Here is a 21,191-nt window from a genome sequence, read left to right as displayed (position 1 = left end):
AAAAGCGTCTGCCACCTGAACCCTCTGAAGATGTAAAGAGAGACCTTCTTCCCGTTGTTTTCCCTTTTGTTTGCAGGGTGCCCAGCCTGGGTCCTACTGGACACAAGAGAGTGAGTGGCCCAGACTCCCTTCACGGACACTACTGAACTCTTATCTTTCGGGGAACCACTGGGGGACTCCAGATTGTTTTATGGGCTGCAGCATTATTTGGTTTGCCCTTACCTTTTTTTTTGGACTGCTTAATGCCTAGTAAAGAGTTGCTTTCCTCTCCCCCAAGACTTCGGTCAGAGAATCTCACTCTGCACCTTAAACTGGCTCTACAGAGACACCTGAGGCTAGAGAAGGATGTCTGTGTTGAGAGGCACCCACCTTCACCCCCAAAGGGATGCCCTAAGAGTACAACCTCTGACCGGACCTTTATTCACTATCTTTAATATATGCTTCATTTGAACCATGCCTGAAGGAGAGAGAGAGAGAATATTGTACTATGAATTAAGAGGCAAGGGAAACAAATAGGGACAGGCTAAAGAACTGCCGAAAAGTCCATGGATATCATGACCACACATGTGATATAAGATATGGAATACATGACAGGGCAGTTTTATCAGCATGAATAACTCACAAGGGCTGAAGCCACAGTGCAGTTATGCACATCACCCTGTACAACTGCCAATAAGAACTATCCATCCTGCACCAAATACCAGTGTAATTTGGGGTGATCGGGAGAGGGGAGGGAATGAAACATTTATCCGTTAAGTCCTTTCAAAAAGAGATAGTGGCTGTTTGGAGTTGTTCAAGGGTTTGGAATGTTAAAAATAGTTCCAGGGGATAGATCAGCAGTCAGAGTGCCTACGAGGTTTTTGATAAATGCAGTTTATCAGGAGATGGTGCTAGCCATCTATGTGGTAAAAACATTTGTATAACATGAGGTCAGGATAAACATGGCATGAATGTCTTTATTTCTGCAACTATGGGTTAAACAGAGGAAACCATGTGATAAATTGCATTTATTGTGCATTTTGACCATTCCACTTGCATGCTGATATTTTAAAACTCTGAGTGGTGCCAAACAGTCATCCTTTAGATAAAATAAAAGCCTACTATAAAAATGTTTTCTTTTTCCCCCTACCAAAACATGGTGGATCAGGGATTAAATTTTACAACCAGTCCAAGGACCAGAATTAGTTAATTTTAGATCAGTGACAGATTTAAAAGGTTTGATACCCTGTGGTCAACCAGGATTTAAAGATTCTTGCTACATGCCATGGGAGAAAGAGATTTCAGGCTACCCAAGAACATGCATCATCTGTTTGTAGCCTTTGCTAGTCACAGATGGCCTATATTAAAATCATGACACCTCAATACCAGATAGAAATACTGTTTTAAGTAATTTTTTAGGCCTTAAATGGCCATTTTTTCTACCACTCTAATTTGTAAGGTAGAGGGATTGAAAAATAGTAATTAAAATACACAAAAACATTTATAGGATAGTTTTTTTTCTATATGGAATACACTATAGTATAAAGATATAAAAGTTACATGGACGTTCGTTCAGGATGACGCATAACTCACTTGTAGCTTTGCCACTTATGTAAGGTAACTATCCCAACATTCTGTAAAGTCACCATCCCATGTTCCGTTTCTTTCATCTTTTGCCCAATGTGCATAGAGCTCAATCCTGCAGACATCTCATACAAGTTGTTTCTCTGACTTTAATAAAACAATTGTTATAAATAAGGGTTGCATGACTGGGCCCATATGGTGTATATACCATGATATGCACTTGGAATGGTTAATGTATCAGGACTTCCATTACAATCCATTTTCATTTGCTCCCATCTTTATGTAAAATCTCTCTTTTTGGCTGAGGTTTTCTGAGATTGGTCTAAACAGAAAAGTGGATTTTATTTATTTAGAGTAAAATCTATTCACACAGGATATTTTATTATTAGGGAGAGGGTAGAAAATAGTCTTTCCTGTGTAAAATAGATAAAACCTAAGGACCTGATCCTGCTGACGGAGCCACACAGGAAATCGCCACAAGGCGCCCAGTTGACTTCAGCGGGGCTGCACATTCACGTTAGGGTCCCCCCAGGATTAGCATATTGCAGAATGAGGGCCTAAGATTTTTTTCCCCACCTAATAACCACAAAACTGGGTTAAATTTTACAAGTTTAGATCCCAAACACGCAGTAAGATCTGCAATAACAGACTCTGTATGGCCATGCAGAAACCCACTCAAGTTAATATAGGAAATCACGTAAGTGGATAAGAATGCAGGATCAGGGCCCATATATTTCCTGGTGGCTATTCATCACTGAGAACTAGTTTCCTAGCAAACATGCAGAAAGAATTATTATTATTACAATTATTATTTAAAAAAATGGCTTAGCACAGGTGCAGTACAAAATGTCCTATGAATTTAGAGTTAATATGCTATCAATGAACTACAGAATAATGTATAATTTATAATATCAGTAGGAGTATGGGTGTTTTACAGCTATTTCATTGTGGAGATTCACAGCTATTTAATATTCAAGCCTGGAACTGCACAAATCAAGAGAGAGATTATAAAGCTAATCTCCCCTTTTACCTAAAAACAAAAAGTCCCAAGGGAAACAGATATAAAACTATAACATTCAATTTATGGCTGTGAACACTTAAATCAGGAAATGCATCAGTGATGGTTCTCATAGTAATCTTAATTTATGACTGCAACTTGTCTATGCTAGGTGAAATAACCATTGGTGAAATGGTTTTCAGCAATTATCTCCCCAGAATCAGTACTGAGAACAGTTTAAATTCCTTTTCTACACTGGAGACACTGACAAAATAATTAAAACTAGTGCTATCAATTCAGCCAGGCTCATAGGAGCTGTAGTATAATCTAGGCTCCAGTAACCAGATCAGTTTTATTAGTGTTTTAGTTAAATGTGCTAAAAAGTTACAAAAACAGTGTTAAGAACGAGTCCTAAGGCTTCCCCTTGGCCCACTGGGAATTTTGTTGTACTTTTCCAATAGAAATAGGCAATATTGTTTTCTGAAATTGTTTTGAAAAGTTTTATCTGGCCTATACTAGCACTTAAGCTGTTTTTAACATAAGTGCAGCTGCACCCATGTTAACTGTTTACTAATGCACAAAAGGCTGTTAAGACCAGGCAACTAAGTGTCAAGCACTCTTTCTTGAAATGCCTTTTAATGATCTCTGCCTGATCTACATTAGCACTTACACCACTTTCAATATTTGTTCACATGCCCCATTGCTGAAAACAATTTTCAGTCCTGGTTTCACTTCCTAGTGTGGAGCCAATGGACTAGCCAGCCTGGCGGTTTAATGTCACCGTGATATACAATTAACCAAAGCTCTCAGCTCACATATTCCTATGGAGCTTCATGGGAAAGTAGGCCTAGACAAGGGTGGAAAAGGGTTTTTTTTTAAAGGCTATGTTAGCTAGCACCTCCCCGAACAGTGGGGCAGCACGTGCTGGCTGGTCGAGTTGAAACCCAGAGCCCCAGGCCTGTTAAGACACAAGCTGCCCTGCCTACACCAGGGCTCTATCTAGTTCTCCCAAATCGAGACAAAGCCAGGGCGGCTGGGGCCCTTACGGCTGAGCTGAACTTCCCAGACATATGGCTACGGTGTTTCCTGGCTGGTGGGGGGTGGAAGCTGTGACCGTAACCTGCCAGCAGCCGGTAGCGATGAGTGGCAGCGGTGGGGGGGGCGGGGGTGACACGCTGCCCTGCAGCGTGAGGGGCGGAGGGGGCTCTCGGGACACTTGCGGAGGGCAGGGACCGGCACTGGGGCAGGGGCAGCGCATGGCGCTTTCGGTGACCGCGGCCCGGCCCCTGCTCTGGGTCCCGGGGGCGCTGCTGGGCCGGACGGGAGCGGGGGCTCGGGCTGCGGCCCGGGGGGGTGGTTCCGCCGGGAGAGAGGAAGAGGCGCCAGGCCTAGGCTGGCTGTGGGGGAAGGGAGTTCCCGGCCGGGAGTTCCCGGGGGGGCAGCGCGGCGGCGGCGGCGCGGCAGGGGTTAATCCGCGAGCGCAGAGAATGGGCCGCGCTGTTTCCAGGGTGACGGCTCGGAGTGTTCCGGATCGTACCATTGTGCGGGGAGGGGGGGGAGGAGAAGGCTTCAGCCGTCGCCAGACCCAGCCCAGCGCCGCCTCCTCCTCTCCCCCCTCCCCCCCCCCGGCCTGAGCGCGGCGCCTGGGCCCAGCGGCGAGCGCAGCGCGGAGCAGCGAAGCAGGCGGATCCCGTCGGCGGCAGCGCGGGGCCTGGGCCCAGAGCGGCGGGGTCGGTAGCGGCGGCGCGGCCCCTTCTCCCCCCGCGCGGGGCAGCGGGCGGCCCCGGGCGGCGGGGCTCGGAGACAAAGGAGGCGGCGGGGCTCGGAGCCGGCACCAGGGACCGAGAGGCGCCTCCGGGAGCCCCCGCCCGGGGTAGGCGGCACAATGCGGCACGGGGCGGCCCGCCCGCACCGGCTGCAGCAGCGCGGGGCCCGCAGCGCGGCCCGCCCGGAGCGGGGATAGAGGCGGCGGCCGGAGCCCCAGAGCCGGGCCGGGCCCCTCCCGCGAGCAGCGTCCCCCCGGCCTGTCACACGGGGCGGCGATGTGAGGGCCCCGGAGCCGGCAGCAGCCACAGCCGAGCAGCGGGGACCCAGCGGAAGCGGCAGCCGGCCGGGCCCGGAGGAGCCGAGCAGCGGGGATCCGGCGGGCGCGGCAGCCGGCCGGGCCCGGAGGAGCCGAGCAGCGAGGACCCGGCGGGCGCGGCGGCCCGGCCCGGGTGTGCGATGGAGACGCACATCTCGTGCCTGTTCCCGGAGCTGCTGGCCATGATCTTCGGGTACCTGGAGGTGCGGGACAAGGGCCGGGCGGCGCAGGTGTGCACGGCCTGGCGGGACGCCGCCTACCACCGCTCCGTGTGGCGGGGCGTGGAGGCCAAGCTGCACCTGCGCCGCGCCAACCCCTCGCTCTTCCCCAGCCTGGCGGCGCGGGGCATCCGGCGGGTGCAGATCCTGTCGCTGCGGCGCAGCCTGAGCTACGTGATCCAGGGCATGGCGGAGATCGAGAGCCTCAACCTGAGCGGCTGCTACAACCTCACCGACAACGGGCTGGGCCACGCCTTTGTGGCGGAGATCGGCTCGCTGCGGGCGCTTAACCTGAGCCTCTGCAAGCAGATCACCGACAGCAGCCTGGGCCGCATCGCCCAGTACCTCAAGGGCCTCGAGGTGCTGGAGCTGGGCGGCTGCAGCAACATCACCAACACCGGCCTCCTCCTCATCGCCTGGGGTTTGCAGCGCCTCAAGAGCCTCAACCTGCGCTCATGCCGCCACCTCTCTGATGTGGGCATTGGGCACCTGGCGGGCATGACCCGCAGTGCAGCTGAGGGCTGCCTGGGCCTGGAGCAGCTCACGCTGCAGGACTGCCAGAAGCTCAGTGACCTCTCACTAAAGCATCTGGCCCGAGGGCTGGGACGCCTCCGCCAGCTCAACCTCAGCTTCTGTGGGGGCATTTCAGATGCGGGGCTGCTCCACTTGTCCCACATGAGCAGCCTGCGCAGCCTCAACCTGCGCTCCTGCGACAATATCAGTGACACAGGCATCATGCATCTGGCCATGGGCAGCTTGCGCCTTTCAGGCCTTGATGTTTCCTTCTGTGACAAGGTGGGGGACCAGAGCCTAGCCTATATTGCACAGGGCCTGGATGGGCTGCGTTCCCTCTCCCTCTGCTCCTGCCACATCAGCGATGAGGGCATCAACCGTATGGTGCGCCAGATGCATGGGCTCCGCACGCTCAACATTGGCCAATGTGTCCGTATCACTGACAAGGGCCTGGAGCTCATTGCGGAGCACCTCAGCCAGCTCACAGGCATTGATCTTTATGGCTGCACCCGCATCACTAAGCGGGGCTTGGAGCGCATCACCCAGCTGCCCTGTCTCAAGGTGCTCAACCTGGGACTTTGGCAAATGACTGAGAGCGAGAAGGTCAGGTGAGAGGAGGGGGCATCTGGAAACCTCCATCCTCTCTGGAGGGACTCACTGACTGACTGCTGCAATGGAGGAGAGCGAGCGGGGGGGCACACACAGAGCCATGCTACCTGCCCACTCCAGCACTGGAAGGAGGGAGGGATAGAGAGCGCCCACCCCTATCCTTTCCATGCCACCTACCCACCTCTGCACTGGCTGGGGCAGGAGAGGGAAGAGAGAGACCCCCCATTTCTTCCATGCCATCCCCAGCCCTTCACTGGGAATACAGTACCCCTTTCCTCATCCTTCTCTGCATTGGGGATAGAGGCCTGCAATTTTATGCACTGGGGCTGGAGATACCCCTCCCCACTCCAACTCTGATTCTACCACCTCATGCACTAGGGATTGATGAAGAAAGTCCCCCTATTCTTATTCACCTCCAGTCCTGCTCAATTTTGGGAATAGGGACCTTCTTGAATGGGGGTGGGAATGGAAATGGGACCCCCCCCCCCCAAAAAAAAAGAAAAGCTTATTAGCAGTATGTTCCATATCCACTGACCCCAGTCCTTCTGCACTGGGTACAAAGACACCCCCTTGTCATACCATTCCAATTCTTTTTTTCCTCATCCCAGCTGGGGATTGTGACAGAAATAGCCTTTCCCAGCTATACATAGTCCATCAATTTCCAATCCCACCCCCATCTTCAGTTCTACCCCCTTTTGCCCTGTGGTTGGATACTCCAGTGCATTGGATATAGAGAGAGCTACACTGGTCTCCTCCCCTCCTGAGTTGAGTATAGGGACATGATTCCTTTGCACCCTGAACTGTAGTTGGAGAGAGAACCTAGACCCTCCACTCTTTTCCCATCTCCCTGCATTGGGGATGAAGATAGACTCCTAATACTTCTCCCTCCTCCTTGTACTGGGGATGAAGACACCATTTTCCCCTTACCCCATTCCCAATAGAGAAGACGACAGATCCCAGTCTCTTCAAATGTCCTACCTGCATTGGAGGGATGGAGTAACCGTAGCCATTTATCTTCCCTTTCATTTTTTTCTCTCTTCCTCCCTGCCTTTTCTCTCTTGGAAGTGGGGATAAAGACATATCCAGCCACCCATCCATTTCCCCTTTGGGGGTGAATGGGGCAGAGGGGATGACCAAGCTCCTATCTACCCAGGGGACTTAAGGAAGAAACTCCAGCTTCATTTTTGCTTTCATTTGAGATACTGTGACATGGTTTTATTTTGAAATGCGTACAAAAAAATTACTACTACAAAACCGCCTCTTACCACCACCACCCTCCCCTTGCTTACATCCTGTTTCTGATCCTAGTTTTTCTCATCTTTTCTTTCTTCAGTATTCATTTTCTTCCATGGTTTTATTTTTAAAGACATTTGAAGTTGCTGTTGTGGATTTTTAAGTACGTTTTTTTCTGCTGAATATATTCTATATATATAAATATATATATAATGTCTGGCTACCTCGTTTTAATTTTACTTTTTTCTCAAAAGCCCTGGAATTCTTACAAGAAAGAGATTTTGAGACTGAAACATTTTTGTGCCTAGACTGGAAAGATGCCCCTTGGCTTTGTAACTTTTTTTTAAAAAAAGCTTTCCCTAATGTGCCCCACCTTCACATTTTGACTGTGCCTCTCCCTCCCTCTCCACTGGGGTTTGGGGATCCAACTGTGCTTCTGCATTTTTATTCCCTTAGCACAAACATGTGTAACATGTGAGAATCCATACTGAGGATTGGGGTATTGAAATGTGTGAAATGCAAGTTCAGTTTCTTAAATATATATATATAGATATATATATATATATGCAAATATTCCCCTCTCCCTCCCAATTCACCTACAAAAAAAGGTCACTGTGTGAGGCTTCCTGTTTGTAAGTGGGGAGAGTAGCAGAACAGGCCTGCAGGGCCTGAGGCTGTGATGTGAAGGGGAGGAGACTGAAATTCATCTGTCTTATCTCTGTTCTGTCAGTAAAATGGAGCTGGTTCTTTGGATTTTTTTAATTATTATTTTAAAGAGGAAGAATAATTGATTAATTTTTAAAGAAACAAATGTTGGCCTTCTTTCTTTATTGATTTTTTTTTTTAAATTCAAAATCTCAAATCCTCCACAGTAACAGGCCAGACCATGGAGTTAAAGCAAACCCAGAGACCCCCTATGGATTAATTGTACTGTTTGTGAATTTGTATAAAAAATAACAAAGATCCTCTTAAAACATTTTATATTCTTACAGTAAAAGGTTAAACTGATATTTATATAATAAAAGAGGAAATATGAAGTATGTTTTTGAAAAAAAGCTGTATCTGTGTTGTCTTTGGTTTTTTAAAGGTAGGTATCTTGTCTACTAGTTGCAAGAAGCGTGGTGTGTAGCTTATAGAGGAGTTTGGCCTGTGCTCTTGTCTTAGTCTTAGTAAAAGGAAACAGGGAGTCTGGTCAATCCTGTGCAGGATGTTGAGTAACGTCATAATTAGAAGTTTACAAGAGAGCATTGCTTCCTTTTGGAAGGACCAATATTGTGTATGAGAACAGCTGACTTGGTCAGAGAAATTGAGTGAAAGTAAAGATTAATGTTGGGGTACCAGTTCATTTTGGAGTTGGGTAAACTGCAACTGATAAAATTTGTTATGAAGGGACATGGGGTAAAGTGATGTATAGTAGATCAAACTTGACACTTTAGGGGGAAAAACGTTTTAAAAAAACTTGACACATGGCAATGTTCCTGTTTCATTTAAAAATCCATGAAAACTGGTTTTCTGCTCTTTCCCCACACCCCAAAAGACCCCAAACATTTTCCTGCAATATTAATAACAAACTTGCTGTCTTTTGCTAGTGCATGAGAACTTGGAAGTGAATAACTAGAAAACTGACTATGCTGTTTCACTTTTTCATTGTACACGCTGAGAGAAAAGTAAAGAGGAAACGGGAAAAAATTGAATTTTTAACATTGTTCTAATAATCTAAGATGTCCTTTTGTACCATAGAAATCTTTCTTTTTTAACGCATGACTTCTAACCTGATGGGGTCCCTTTTAGACTTCTGCCGTGTGAGGTTTGTGTTGTTGTTTGAGATAGGGGCTTAAGCTGTTTATAGGGCATGAAACAAAGCTTTTCTCCCCTCTAAGTACTGCAGCAGGGCTTTCTCTCACCCCCCCCCTTCTTTAAAAAAAAAAAAAAAAGGGTTGGGGTTAGAGAGAATGTGAAATGATGGAAGGAGCAAAGCCATTGTTCAGGAAAGTTAAAAGAGGAGCTGTCCTTGCTTGCTTGCTTGCTTGTTCAGTCATGCATACTGAATCTCGCCATGTGAGGGTCCCTATGGAAAGGAGGAGGGTGATTCTTCCCCTCTTTTTAACATTCCTCTCCAGGCCTGGCTGTATTTAAGCTGCTTTCCTCCATGCAGAGGAGGGGTGGTGGGGGATGGTCTGGAGTTCCTGTACATTTGCATTTTAAGTACTTCTAGTGCTGTAGCAGGCTACTTTGTTTCATCCAAACTATTCTATCCTAGCCAGCTTCTCTCAAGTTACATCCAGGTAGGTGAGCTCTCCACAATACAGCCCTAGCAAAGAGGTTATGGCTGTCTCCTGTTGTAATCTGTTCTAGCTTGTATATTTTGATGTATTTTTGACTGAAACTAGAACATTCATAATTCCTTCTTTCGTGCTGCAGACACACACCCCCGCACACACTTTAAAAAAAATTCCACTTCCTGTTAGGACGGCAAAGTTTCATTGGGTTCTCCTCAGCACCCCAGAGAGAAGGGCCAGCACCTAGACAGCTGCAGGATTATTTTTTTAAAACTACCAAGCTTTCTGTTGGGAGTTCATCACAAAAGATGCATTGTTCCCTTTGGGGAAAGCCATCACAATTGGATCTAATTGAGCCTGACACTATATCCATCTTGCTTTCCTTGGAGAGGTACTGGATCTTTTTCCTTCCCTTTAAAAAAAAATTACAATTATTTCTTGACCAAAAAGAGCATGTGTGAACCCTAGTAAACAATAGGAATTCCAGACCAGGTTCCAGTTACCAGTAGATATTTAATATTTGATATAGCTAGCAATGGTCCTTGCAAGGGATAGTAAATTGTACCTCTCTTTTGCTAGGCCACAGGCTTACCAGATTCCGATAAAAATATAGACAGCAAGCTATAGTGTACAGATGATTTGTTCTCCCCAATCAATCACACGTTAACATGGATAATATTTGAAGGCAGATATCAAAATTGCACATGCATGCATCTTCTGTGTGGTCCTGAAGTCCTCCTAAAGTCAGGAACAGGATGGTTCTGAGGCAAAAATGTTATTTATCACTTCATCTCAGAAACAAGCTAGGTGAACGAACATACTATTTAAATAGAACCCAAAATCTTTAGGAAATTGTGCTGCAACCAGAGTCCTGTAGTATTAGGAACAGCAGACATTGTTCCCTCTTGAAATGGACTACTGTCTCAGATATGACAATGCTCTCTTGGTTCTAAACATACGTCTTACTAATGGGAATGGTCTGAGCTGGAGCAATGTGTCTATTTACTTGTAAGGAGATGGTTTCTAAAAAAGAGACTGATGCTAGTAAAGGGGGAGAGGAGACTAACCAATGACTCTCCTCAATATATCATTCCCCAGTGTAACAGAGGAACTAATATTTTTGCCCTCCAGTCACTTCTGAATTCAGATCAGGGTCAGTGCAAAGTTCCCATCAAACATGACTCATTTAGAAGCAGAGGTAGAGAATAGTAAAAATGTTATTTGGAAGTGAACTGGAAGGAGGAGAGGAAGATGATCAGGAACAGTCAACATGGATTCACCAAGAGCAAGTCATGCCTGACCAACCCGATTGCCTTCTATGATGAGATAACTGGCTCTGTGGATATCGGGAAAGCGGTGGACTTGATATATCTTGACTTTAGCAAAGCTTTTGATACAGTCTCCCACAGTATTATTGCCAGCAAGTTAAAGTATGGATTGGATGAATGGACTATAAGGTGGATAGAAAGCTGGCTAGATTGTCTGCCTCAATGGGTAGTGATCAACAGCTCGATGTCTAGTTGGCAGCCGGTATGAAGTGAAGTGCCTCAGGCATTGGTCCTGGGGCCGCTTTTATTCAACATCTTTATTAATGACCTGGATGATGGGATGGATTGCACCCTCAGCAAGTTTGCAGATGACACTAAGGAGGGAGAGGTAGATACGCTGGAGGGTAGGGATAGGGTCCAGAGTGACCTGGACAAATTGGAGGATTGGGCCAAAAGAAATCTGATGAGGTTCAACAAGGACAAGTGCAGAGTCCTGCAATTAGGACAGAAGAATCACACACACTGCTACAGGCTGGAGACCGACTGACTAAGCAGCAGTTCGGCAGAAAAGGATCTGGAGATTACAGCGGACAAGAAGCTGGATATGAGTCAACAGTGTGCCCTTATTGCCAAGAAGGCTAATGGCATATTGGGCTGCCTTTGTAGGCACACTGCCAGCAGATCGAGGGAAGTGATTGTTCCTCTCTATTTGGCACTGGTGAGGCCACATCTGGAGTATTGCATCCAGTTTTGGGCCCCTCACAACAGAAAGGATGTGGACAAATTGGAAAGAGTCCAGCAGAGGGCAGCTGGGGCACATGACTTCTGAGGGGAGGCGGAGGGAACTGGGCTTGTTTGGTCTGCAGAAGAGAAGAGTGAGGGGGGATTTGACAGCAGCCTTCAACTACCTGAAGGGAGGGTTCCAAAGAGTATGGAGCTCAGCTGCTCTCAGTGGTGGCAGATGACAGAACAAGGAGCAATGGTCTCAAGTTGCAGGGTGGGGGGGAGGGAGGGAGGAAGGTCTAGGTTGGATATTAGGAAAAACTTTTTCACTAGGAGGATAGTGAAGCACTGGAATGGGTTACCTAATCAGGTAGTGGAATCTCCATCCTTAAAGGTTTTTAAGGCCAAGCTTGACAAAGCCCAGGCTGGGATGATTTAGTTGGTATTGGTCTGGCTTTGAGCAGGGGGTTGGACTAGTTGACCTCCTGAGGTCTCTTCCAATCCTAATCTTCTATGATTCTATGAAGTCAATTCATGTCATCCTAATCTTTACAATTGAAGTCAACAGAAAAATTCCAGTTAACTTCAGTCATTATTATTAATCATGTTTGCTACGTCACTGCCTAAGGCCCAACTAAGAATGAGGAATCATTATGCTAGGCACTGTACAAACACAGCAGTACTGTCCCTGCTTTGAAGAGCTTTCAATCTAAACCGACAAGACAAGCACAGGATGGGGGGGGGGAAGGGATGAAAACACAAGCAGAGTCAGCCATGTGATGGCAGCATAAGGCATGTTAGTTCCAGGGTTTGTCTAGGGGGCTTTGGGTGTGTTTAGTTAAGAGGGGATGAGCTAAGTGGAAGGGTGATAGAGACAGAGGGTAAGATGGGCAGATACAGCTTGAAGATGAGGGAAAGACCTTGAGGGAGGGGCAGGGTGGAGCAAACAGCCACTCAGCACAGAGCGGAAAAAGTCTAGTCAAAACTATGGAAAATTCTCTAAAGGTTCCTGCTCTGGCTGCTTCTGCAGGTGCCCCTACTGGCTGATTCCTCCCCCATGGAGGGTGGGGGGCACTACCTGCATTCTCGTGTCCCCAGGGTAGGTGGTGATGGTTTCCCCTTCACAATTTTGAGTCAGTGTGCAAATGTATATTGAGAGGAGTCGTCTTGACTAAGGTCCCATTTTATGCTCTCCTCTCAATACAACAATCCCTATTTTGGGTGCTTGTACCAGATTAGGCCCCTTGTCTCCCCATCTATAAAATGAGAACAATTGCTTCACAGAGGTGTTGAGATTTAATATAAATGGCTCTATGATTTTAGGATGAAAAATGCTGTCAGTGCAAGCTATTCTGTAGTTGTACTACAACTCGTTCTTGAACATGGTGATGCATGGAAAGAGAAGGGTTAAGGTGAAAAGTGGGTGCCAAGTCATCTAAAGAGTTTTTGGAATTGAGAACTGAAGTTAACACAAGCTGCTACTAACAACTCAAAGGTATGTTCTGTTAAATCTGCAAGTCTCACTACAAACACAGCCTGGTTCAAGCAAAGGGGACTCTTTTGTTTTCTCCCTCTCTTCTTCCATAAACCCCATTTCTTTGGCCAGCAGCTCTTTAATATTGCCATCTGTGGAGAAAAGATAATCGATAAACTGAAATGAATGGCTGAGGCTGTATTTGAAGACCCCTAAGGATATCTACTGGGCACTATGCCAATGCCGCTGGCATGATTGCATAATGCTCCTTGTCGTGTCCAGCCATAGAGTCCTTCCTGCTGAATTCCCCAGCCCTAAGCTGCATGAAATAAAGAATGAGAGAGAGTTTTTTCAGGTTTCTCTGCCAGAACTTAGATTCCTTCCACATTTGGCAGTGACACTAGTGCTTTCCCCCCTCTTTAATTAAATCTACCAAAGGCATTAACTAAATGTCAATTCAACCTTAAGTGGCATTGTAATGATTTCAAACCAATCCAGAGCTGACTTGTCTTTTCAAGGGGAAATGAAATTGGAGTGAGTTTGAGAGCGAGACTAATACTAGTGAGCGAACACTAAGCTTTTCACTCCATCCACGCTTGTCCAGCCTCGGAGCATAGATTTTCACATGGCAGGTTTCTAAGGGCTAGTCTACACTGGCAACACTAAAGCGCTGCCATGGCAGTGCTTTAACGTGGCTTGTGTGGTTGCGATGCTCTCCCAGTGCTCTTGGGGGGGGGGAACAAACCACCTCCACAAGGGGCATAGCTGCCAGTGCTGGGAGCGCTGTCTACACTGGCACGTTACAGTGCTGAAACTTGCGCTCAGGGGGGTGTTTTTTCACACTCCGGAGTGAGAAAGTAGCAGCGCTGTAAATTGCCAGTGTAGACAAGCCCTAAGTTAAAACCAAATTCTTTTCACTATCATCTAAATGAGGATTTAAACTGAAGTAGCGAGAGGTGTATGGCTACTGTATTTCTCCTGTGAATACTTAGCAAAGATTAGATTTTTTTTTATGTTGTTCCTACCTGCAGAAAAAACAAGTTACTGGCCCGAGGACAGAGCTGTTCTGCTATAGAAGCAAACATTCTGTCTACTAAAGGATCTATAGTAGGTCAATTCCCTTCCCTCTTCATGATTCTAATTTCTCTAGAAAGAGCTATCCCAGCTGTGATTTGGAGATTAAATGATTTCTCCCTATCCTCTTTTTTTAACCCCGTCCCTTCTGTCTGAGATGGTTTCTCTTTGCCTTAGTGCAAGGTGTCTAAACATTTACAACACCATGGGTACCTGAAGAAGCTTGCAAAGTCTCCACCTAACTTGTAAGAGTGTAGAGAAACATGCTTTATCAAAAGTATACAACAAACCATATTTACTTAAAGCTGCCTTGAGGGGTAAACTAAAATGACTTGCATTAAGCAGCAATAGAAACCCACCCACTCTCTCCTTCCTTGACAGTTACTCATCTCTAAACACCCCTGGTTTAGACAGACTAAGCATGTGCATTTTTGCAACTTCCCCTGCCAAATGTGCAAGAACTGTTCAGTTAAGACACTTTTTGCCCCATCACAAGGGAACCATCTTTCCTCTCCCAGAATGTGCTTTAATTTGGAAGATGTAGTTATTGCTTCATAGTCTTCCCAACAGAAAACGCTGGACAAGCGCTGCCCTTTCTGTTACCTTTTGCCATTTGGCTGAAGTGACAAATGTGCTATAAATCCCTCTGTGTTTGTTTTTACATGGGAGAAAAGAATGGATCTTGTGAAATAGTGAGGAGAGGGAATTACTTCATCTGATTTCTCTAATAACTATCCTGAATACTGTAGCAAAACAGAATGGGGCAAAGTAAAGAAGATGCAGTCCAAGAACAACTTGGATCAGAGACTATTACACTGAAATATTTCATCTGGGGCAGGGAGAGTGAGAGACAGAATAGCTAACAGCTTTCCCAGCTGAGATCCTGGCTGGCACCCAGAGAGCAACTAAGTCAATTCTGCATGCCAATTTATTTCCCTCCCTCACAGTAGCACCCCCTGCCAGTTACTGAAACAGCTGATATTAGGGTGGGGAAGGAGTGAATTAGCCCAAGGAGGTGCCCAATTTTACTCCCATATGCCTCCAAGGTTTGAAGTGCTGATTGCAGCAGCCCTTGCTCCTAGTGTTAAACTTGTGTGTTTAAAGGGTACTGCAGTCAATCTTGCACTCTGGACTACAATGGGCACAGGGCCCATAAAAGTATGGACCAAAAGTCTTGTGCCCTAGACCACAAATTGCTGGTGCAGAATCTCTTTGGTAGGTTGTCCAGTACAGAAGAGGTGAGGGTTCTTCCCTGCTTGTATAGCCTCTCTGCTTATGCTTAATAGGTCCCTACGCTCTTTGTCTGGAAGAGAAGTGACTATACTACAACTGCAGCTATTTCTAAGACAGTCCTTCCCCATAATTCTGGCCCTAGTGCTGGGTTCAGAGGCAGTCCCTTATTAGGATGGTACAATTGAATGCCAACTACCGCCTCCTTCCCTCAAAACCATCCCATCCTGTTCCTTCTGACAGCAAAGATGGGCAATGGTACAGGCAGGGATAGGGGTCACAAGGCAAGATGGCAACAGAAGCAAGAGTACAGGAAAACTCAATAAGAATTTACTAAATAACTGGGTGAGGAAGGAGGACAGGAGGTAAAGGCCAGGATTAGAGGGCAAGGGGTTAGTAGCCGGAGGCAGACTCAGGGATGGTGGCAGGGGGGTAAAGAGCAGGGTCCAGCCAGTGGCAGGGGACAGTAAGTGCACTGGCACAGCCAGGGGCGGCTCTACAAATTTGGCCGCCCCAAGCAGTCATGCCCGGGAGGCGCCCCCGAGCCGCGGGAGCAGCGGACCTCCCGCGGGCATGACTGCGGAGGGTCTGCTGGTCGCGCGGCTCGGCTGGACCTCCCGCAGCTGCAGGCGGTTCGCAGGTCCGGCGGCTCCACTTGAGCTGCCGCAGGCATGCCTGCGGGAGGTCGAGCCGAGCCGCGGGACCAGCGAACCGTCCGCAGTCATGCCTGCGGCAGGTCCGCTGCTCCCGGGGCTCCGGTGGACCTCCCGCAGGCATGACTGCGGCAGGTCTGCCGGCCCAGCCTGCCGCCCCCCCGGGAAAGGGCCGCCCCAGGTGGGTGCTTGCCCCGCTGGGCTCTGGAGCCGGCCCTGGGCACAGCTGAGAAATGGGGACTTTATTCCACCCACCATTCAGCCCATCTCCTTATTCAGAAGATTGAGCTTTATTACTGTTGGAGCTTTAGTAATTGCACAAGGGCATTAAGCACCAAGTGGGCACATTTTTATACCTGGAAACAAAATATTGCAAGCAGCCTCACCATCCACCCTACAATTAGCTATGAACTGGCCCAGCTGAAAAATCGATTGCCAATGTATTTACTGGTTACATTATTACACTGCTCAGCTTCCTTAAGAAATACTGACAACCCCTAACAGAAAGTCGGTAGCGCCCACACTTCTCTCTCCAATAAAGACCGTATGCAGCTCCCTTCTAGCAGGAGGATGCCTGAGCAGCCTGTTCCCCCATAGCCACACTCAGTGATGAGCTGCCAATTTTTTAACAACGGGTTCCCTCCTCCCTCCAAAATTTTAACAACGGGTTCCCTCCTTCCCCCCCCCCTCCGTGGGGGGGGGTCGTGCCCCATCCAACCCCTCATGTTCCTTAACACACACACTCCGAGACCCCTGACCCATCCCCCCCTTCCCTGTCCCCTGACTGCCCCTTGCCGCCCCACCCAACCCCTCCTCTCATTCTCAATGGCCCCCCAGAACCCCTACCCCATACAACTACCCCTTCTCTCTGTCCCTGAGTGCCCCCACCACCTCATCCAACCCTGCTCTTTCCTGACTGCTCCACAGGACCCTTGCCCCCATTCAATCCCCCTGTTCCCTGCCCTCTGACTGCCCTGACCCCTATCCACCCCCCCCACAACCCACCCCCTCCCTGCCCCCTTACCACACTGCCTGGGGACCGGGTCCACTCTGCCAGAACCACGACCGGCGCTGGGGCCCGGCCCGACTCCCCGGGCCGGGCCGGCGCCGGGGCCCGGCCGCTCGGCGGCAGCCGCGGGGCCCGACTCCCCGGGCCGGCGCTGGGCTGGAGGGAGCCGCGGTCTGGGACCGGGAGCTGCTGAGCCAGCCGCACCTCCCCTCCCCCTCCGTGCCCCAGCTTACCTGCTGGCTGCCTCCATGCTGCTTGTTCAGGCTTCCCGCGAACATCTGATTCGCGGGAAGCAGGGGAGGGGGAGGAGAAGGGGGCGGAGCAGGAGAGGAGTGGGCGGGAACTTTTGTTAAATTTAGCAGCCCTTAACAAGCGGTTCTAAAATGGCTGCTAAATTTAACAACGGGTTCCCGCGAACCCGTGCGAACCCGCTGCAGCTCACCCCTGGCCACACTGCAGCTCCCCCGCCCCAGTCTGTCAAATAGCAGGAGAGGTAAAGGCGCCAGTGGTGCTGGTTGAAGTGCGGCTCCACTGTGGCCTCAGGAAAGAATTAGCCTGGCAGGGGCTGGTGAATCTCCCCCGACTCCCGAGGGCAGCACATCCCACTGGGTGCAAAGCGGGGAGGTGGCGACTCATGCGTGCAGGGGGGGCGCTGGCAGCACACGCCGGGCTCCGGAGCTAACAAGCGAGCGGCCTCAGCGCGCTGCGGTTCCCACCGGAGAAGCGGAGACCCCGCTGGGGGCCGGGCCGGGCGCGCTGCCCGCGGGGGCCAGAGCAGCCCGCGGTGCCGAGAAGCTCCCGGGGCAAAGCGCCTGGTCCCCCAGTATGTGTGTGCGCGGGCGGGTGGGTGGGCGGGAAACCCGCCCGCCCTCTCTGTGGCTGGCGGTGTTGCTGGGGGTCCACGGGGACAAAGCCAGGAGCCTCCTGGCTCCAGGGCCCCTGCTCGCAGCAGCAGCACCGCCGCGGGGGGCGGGGCGGCGCTGGTTACTAAAAGCGGCTGTGGGGCGCTGAAGCCCCGTCCCGGTTTGCTCTGCCCGCACGGACCACTCAGCAGCACTAGGCGGCAGCATTGCCCACCAATTGGGGCCCGACTGCTCGCCGGCCCCAGATCCCCGCCAGTCCCCACCCCGCCTCCTGCCCAGAACGTGCATCCCTCAGCGCCCCTTGGGCCTCACCCTCTCCCTAGGCCAGCTCGCTGCACTTGCGGCAATTGACCCACATAGCCCCAAGTCACCCAGGGCCTGCCTTGGGCCCTCACACTCATGGTCCAGCTCCCCGCATTTGCAGGGCTGGGGCCTCCTACACAGGAACACACACACACAGGCACACAAAAATCTCCATCCAGCTTCGAAAAGAACAGGAGTACTTGTGGCACTTTAAGGTGCCACAAATACTCCTGTTCTTTTTGCAGATACAGACTGGCTGCTACTCTGAAACCATCCAGCTTCGGGAGCTCTGCATCTGCAGGGCATGGGATGCAAAGAAATCACTCAGGGATTCCCCCCACCCGGACCCTCTTCCAGGCTGATTAATAAATGGAAGGCCAAGGACTTGAGCAATAAGGACTAGATAATAACATAAAAATATATCACTTTGAACATTGCGTGCAATTCAGATCACCCCATCTCAAAAAAGGTATATTAGAATTGGGAAAGCTTCAGAGAAGAGCAATAAAAATGATTAGGGATATGGAACAGCTTCCATCTGAAAAGAGATAAAAAAGACTGATATTGTTTAGTTTAAAAAAAAGAGACTACTAAGGGGATATGATAGAGGTCTATGAAATCATGAATGGTGTACAGAAAGTGAATAACAAAGTGTTCTTCACATGCTTGTTCATGTTGATTCCAATCAGTGCGCGCATCCCTTAGCAGCTCTCGTCAGGTTGGCTGGGGAGCTCCCTGGAAAAGACGGTTACTCACCGTAGTAACTGTTGTTCTTCGAGATGTGTTGCTCCTATCCATTCCAGTCAGGTGTGCGCGCCGCGCGTGCACGGCATCTCGGAACTTTTTTACCCTAGCAACTCCGGCGGGCCGGCTGGGCGCCCCCTGGAGTGGCGCCGCTATGGCGCTGAATATATACCCCAGCCGGCCCGTCCGCTCCTCAGTTCCTTCTTGCCGGCTACTCCGACAGTGGGGAAGGAGGGCGGGTCTGGAATGGATAGGAGCAACACATCTCGAAGAACAACAGTTACTACGGTGAGTAACCGTCTTTTCTTCTTCGAGTGATTGCTCCTATGCATTCCAGTCAGGTGATTCCCAAGCCTTACCTAGGCGGTGGGGTCGGAGTGAGACGTGGCGGAGTGAGACGTGGCGGAGTGTAATACCGCGGAGCCGAAGGCTGCGTCGTCTCGAGACTGTTGCACCAACGCGTAGTGGGAGGCGAAGGTGTGGACCGAAGACCAGGTGGCCGCTCGACAGATGTCCTGGATTGGAACGTGTGCCAGGAAGGCAGCCGACGAGGCGTGCGCCCTCGTCGAGTGGGCGGTGAGGCGGCATGGCGGTACGCGAGCAAGCTTGTAGCAGGTCCGGATACACGCAGTGACCCAGGAGGAAATCCGCTGGGAGGATATCGGCTCGCCTTTCATGCGGTCAGCAACCGCTACGAACAGCTGGGGCGAACGCCGGAAGGGCTTAGTCCGCTCGATGTAGAAAGCGAGCGCCCTGCGGACGTCGAGGGTATGCAGCTGTTGCTCCCGAGGCGAGGTATGCGGCTTCGGGAAGAACACCGGGAGGAAGATCTCCTGGTTGAGATGGAAAGCTGACACTACCTTCGGAAGGAAGGCCGGATGAGGGCGAAGCTGCACCTTGTCCCCATGGAAGACGGTGTATGGCGGGCTAACCGTCAGAGCGCGGAGCTCAGAAACTCGTCTCGCTGATGTAATGGCGACAAGGAAGGCCGTCTTCCAGGAGAGGTAGAGCAGGGAGCACGTGGCTAAGGGCTCAAACGGAGGACCCATCAGCTTGGCCAGCACGAGGTTCAAATCCCATGTCGGGGTAGGACGCCGCACCGGCGGGCACAAGCGGTCCAGGCCTTTGAGGAAGCGGGAAACCATCTGGTTCGAGAAGATGGACCGACCTTCCACGGATGGACGAAAGGCGGACACTGCCGCCAGGTGAACTCTCAAGGAGGAGACCGCAAGACCTTGCTCCTTAAGGAACCAGAGGTAGTCCAGGATGGTAGGGACCGGGACTACGAACGGATTGAGACCTCGTTGATCACACCAGAGTGCGAATCTCTTCCATTTCGCTAGGTAAGTGGAGCGAGTGGAAGGCTTCCTGCTCTCAAGCAGGACCTGCTGAACTGCTGCAGAACAGCCCCTCTCCGCGTGGGTCAACCACTCAGGTACCAAGCTGTGAGATGGAGGGACTGCAGGTTCGGATGGCGGAGTCTGCCGAAGTCCTGGGTGATGAGGTCCGGCCACAACGGAAGGGGGATGGGTTCCCGAACGGAGAGCTCGAGCAGCATGGTGTACCAGTGCTGCCTCGGCCAGGCCGGCGCTACGAGTATGACGTGGGCTCTGTCCCTCCGAAGCTTCAGGAGCACTCGGTGCACGAGTGGGAACGGAGGGAAGGCGTAGAGGCGGCGATCCGTCCAGGGGTAAAGGAAGGCGTCCGACAGGGAGCCTGGCGAGCGACCCTGGTATGAGCAAAACAGGTGGCACTTCCTGTTCTCCCTGGAGGCGAATAGGTCTACTTGGGGAAATCCCCACCTCCGGAAGATTGTGTGGACGACATCTGGACGGAGGGACCACTCGTGGGAGAGGAACGACCTGCTGAGATGGTCGGCCAGCGAGTTCTGCACTCCCGGAAGAAAGGACGCTTCCAGGTGAATGGAGTGGCTCACGCAGAAGTCCCACAGGAGCATCGCCTCCTTGCAGAGGAGGGAGGATCGGGCTCCGCCCTGCTTGTTCACGTAGAACATTGCTGTTGTTTTGTCCGTGAACACTGTTACACAGCGGCCTTGCAGGCGGGTGCAGAAGGTGCGACAGGCCAGACGGATCGCTCGCAGCTCGCGGACATTGATGTGCAGGGCGAGCTCCTGGGGCGACCACAGACCTTGGGTATGAAGATCGCCCAGGTGAGCTCCCCAACCGAGCGCTGAGGCATCCGTGGTCAGAGTGGCTGATGGGCGAGGAGGATGGAACGGGACTCCCGCACACACGACCTCCGGGTCGAGCCACCAGCGGAGGGACTCGAGGGTCGTCCTGGTGACCGTGACCACCATGTCGATGGGGTCTCGATGAGGCCGGTACACCGACGCGA

The 21,191-nt window shown here is 50.5% G+C and overlaps 2 protein-coding genes across 2 annotated transcripts in view; one reads left to right on the top strand and one right to left on the bottom strand.

The window, feature by feature from the left end:
• The window catches only part of WNT5B (Wnt family member 5B), a 107,955-nt gene that overhangs the window by 39,785 nt on the left and 46,979 nt on the right, over nt 1-21,191 (bottom strand). The window lies entirely within an intron of this gene.
• FBXL14 (F-box and leucine rich repeat protein 14) lies at nt 4,140-8,269 on the top strand. The gene has a single exon (XM_044991284.1). The coding sequence runs from the start codon at nt 4,784-4,786 to the stop codon at nt 5,984-5,986; it is 1,203 nt and encodes a 400-aa protein (XP_044847219.1). The 5' UTR covers nt 4,140-4,783; the 3' UTR covers nt 5,987-8,269.

Source organism: Mauremys mutica, chromosome 1 (genome assembly GCF_020497125.1).
Source record: "Mauremys mutica isolate MM-2020 ecotype Southern chromosome 1, ASM2049712v1, whole genome shotgun sequence".
Lineage (NCBI taxonomy): Eukaryota > Metazoa > Chordata > Testudines > Geoemydidae > Mauremys > Mauremys mutica.
Note: the sequence above shows the minus strand (reverse complement) of the source record. Positions and strands in the feature narration are given on the sequence as shown.